At 59.8% G+C, this 2,131-nt stretch overlaps 1 protein-coding gene across 1 annotated transcript in view; it reads right to left on the bottom strand.

The window, feature by feature from the left end:
• Positions 1-2,131, bottom strand: part of CFAP74 (cilia and flagella associated protein 74) — a 66,361-nt gene that overhangs the window by 63,298 nt on the left and 932 nt on the right. The window contains exon 3 of the mRNA XM_007448974.1: positions 1,615-1,713. Coding sequence (XP_007449036.1) covers positions 1,615-1,713 — 99 coding nt within the window. The remainder of the gene's footprint in view (positions 1-1,614; positions 1,714-2,131) is intronic.

The following is a 2,131-nucleotide window of genomic DNA, read 5'->3' on the forward strand; positions in this document are numbered from 1 at the left end:
ACCTGGGGGATTCTAGACCACCGCCCCGAGGAAACATCACACAAAGGCAACTTGGGGGACAGTTCCTGGCCCGGATGCTTCAAAACCATCAAGGTCACGAGCGTCACGGGAAGACTGAGGGTCTTTCCTACTGGAGGTGGGGCGACCCCATGCAACCCTCCAAGTGTGAGGTGTCACCGGGATGGTGGGGAGAGCAAGGGGACACAGGGGGTTCTTGGTGCTATTTCTGCAACTCTTCTGTGAATTTGAAATTGTTTCAAAATTTAGAAGTTTTTAAAAAAACTTAATGGACCATACAGTGATCCGACACAGGCAGGGCCCCAGGGGCTTCGCGGCGCTGGTGGGGACCAGCCCGGTGCCGGTTGGTGCAGAGAGGAAGCTGCCGAGACAAGCTCCGCGTACAGGATTTGACACAGCACAGCCGTCTCCTCGCCGGGGTGGGGGGAATGCTCTCAGAAAAGGTGTAAAGCTCTTTTAAAAATCGTGCTGGTCGTTCTTTGGAGGCTCAAAGAGCAGGAAAAAAGGAAAAAGAAGCTGATTTCACAGTTCCTGAGAACTCAGACAAACATGGAGAATGCGCAAAACACTTAAACAATGGAAAGTCTCAGCTACCTTTCAATTTTTAGGCAGCTTGAAAGTCAAGCACAAAATGTCATTCTTCATCTTCAAACCCGTCCCTGCTCGACAGCCCGGACTTACACGCTCTCCTGCAGCACAGCCGTCACCTTCGCCTGCAGGTCCCTCTCGTTCCCCAGCTCTGAGCACAGGCGCTGGGACGCTGCCTCGAGGCGACCTACCTACGGCTGCCCTGCAGAGGGGCTGCCGGCCTTCAGGGGCTCAGCGATGCCTTCGCCTGACTTTTCCTCTAAACTGGCCGACTGGGAGGGCCGACTGGGAGGGCAGGGCTGTGGCCGAAGGAAGCCTTCTCCTGGGCTAACTTCGTTGATCTGAGCCCGCTCCCGCCCCCTCTCCACTGGCCTCTCATTCTTCCAAGGACGAGGAGACAGCCCCCTGGTTGCCGGCCCCTCAGGAAGGACCCGCACACTCACCTAACGACTAGAGGCATCTCGGGGGCCAAAAAGCCACAGAGAGGCCCTCCTGGCCGAGCCCACTCTGAGACCTGCTTCATCTCCCTCTGCCCTCCCGGTCACCCAAGCCCACTTACACTCTGAGCTGTAGCCACTTTGCGGGCGCTCAGATGAACAGGGTGGGTGGGCGGGCACAGGACAGAGAGGTGCACCACCCCGCAAGACACCCCTCCAAGGGCAGGAGAGGGCGGGGGCATCTCTCGGAGGGCGGCCTGGAGGTTCACTGACCAGAGGGCTCTGGTCTGCGGGCACGTGACCTGGCGTCCTCGCCTGCTGCCCCAGGCCCTGCACTCGCCGCCCCACCCCAGCCATTGTGCCGCTGTCCCTACCACTCACGTCCCAGCCTGCAGGTCCCCTCCTCAGGGAGGCCTCCCCTGGCCACCTGCCTCAAAGTGACCGCCCCTCCTGACTCGTGGCCACCTGACTCCTGATGTTCACGTGGGTTGCCCGATTCCCACACGGCCGGGAAGTGGGTCCGCCCCCACCCCTGCGCCCGCCTGCCCCAGGGCCCCACCTCCAAACCTACATGTTGCCAGCGGCTCTCTCCGTGGCCAGGCCGGCCACCACGCTCTCCTGCTGCTTGGCGAGGAGCCCCATCCTCTGGCGGCAAGCACGCAGCTCCTCCCTGAAAGTTGGAGCCAGCATCGGTAAACGGCTCCCTGCACCCCAGGCCCCCCGATTGGGGCAGGGCCGGCAGCTGGCACAGGCTCTCCTGCGGGCATCTCAAGCATTTAGGAGTAAAGTTTCATGATGTCATCAATTTGCCTTCAAGTTTCAACTTTTCTGTGTTTGAAATTTTTCTTCGCAGACATCGGAGAACACACTGCAGTGTCGCCGCCAATCGGACAGGAGTGGAGGGCGGCGAACCCCGCACAGATGGGTCCCGGCCAGATCCCAGCCCGCCCCGCTCACCTCGTTTTCTGAATGAAAAGGTCTTTCTCTTCATGTAGCTGGTCTAGGTGGCTCAAGTCCCTTCGCAGGAGTGAGGCCTGCATTCTGTCCTGGACGGCTGGTCTCTGCTTCCTCTTGTCTGCATTCTGCTC

The sequence above is a fragment of the Lipotes vexillifer genome, unplaced genomic scaffold (assembly GCF_000442215.2).
Source record: "Lipotes vexillifer unplaced genomic scaffold, Lipotes_vexillifer_v1.1 scaffold835, whole genome shotgun sequence".
NCBI classification, from domain to species: Eukaryota; Metazoa; Chordata; class Mammalia; order Artiodactyla; family Lipotidae; genus Lipotes; species Lipotes vexillifer.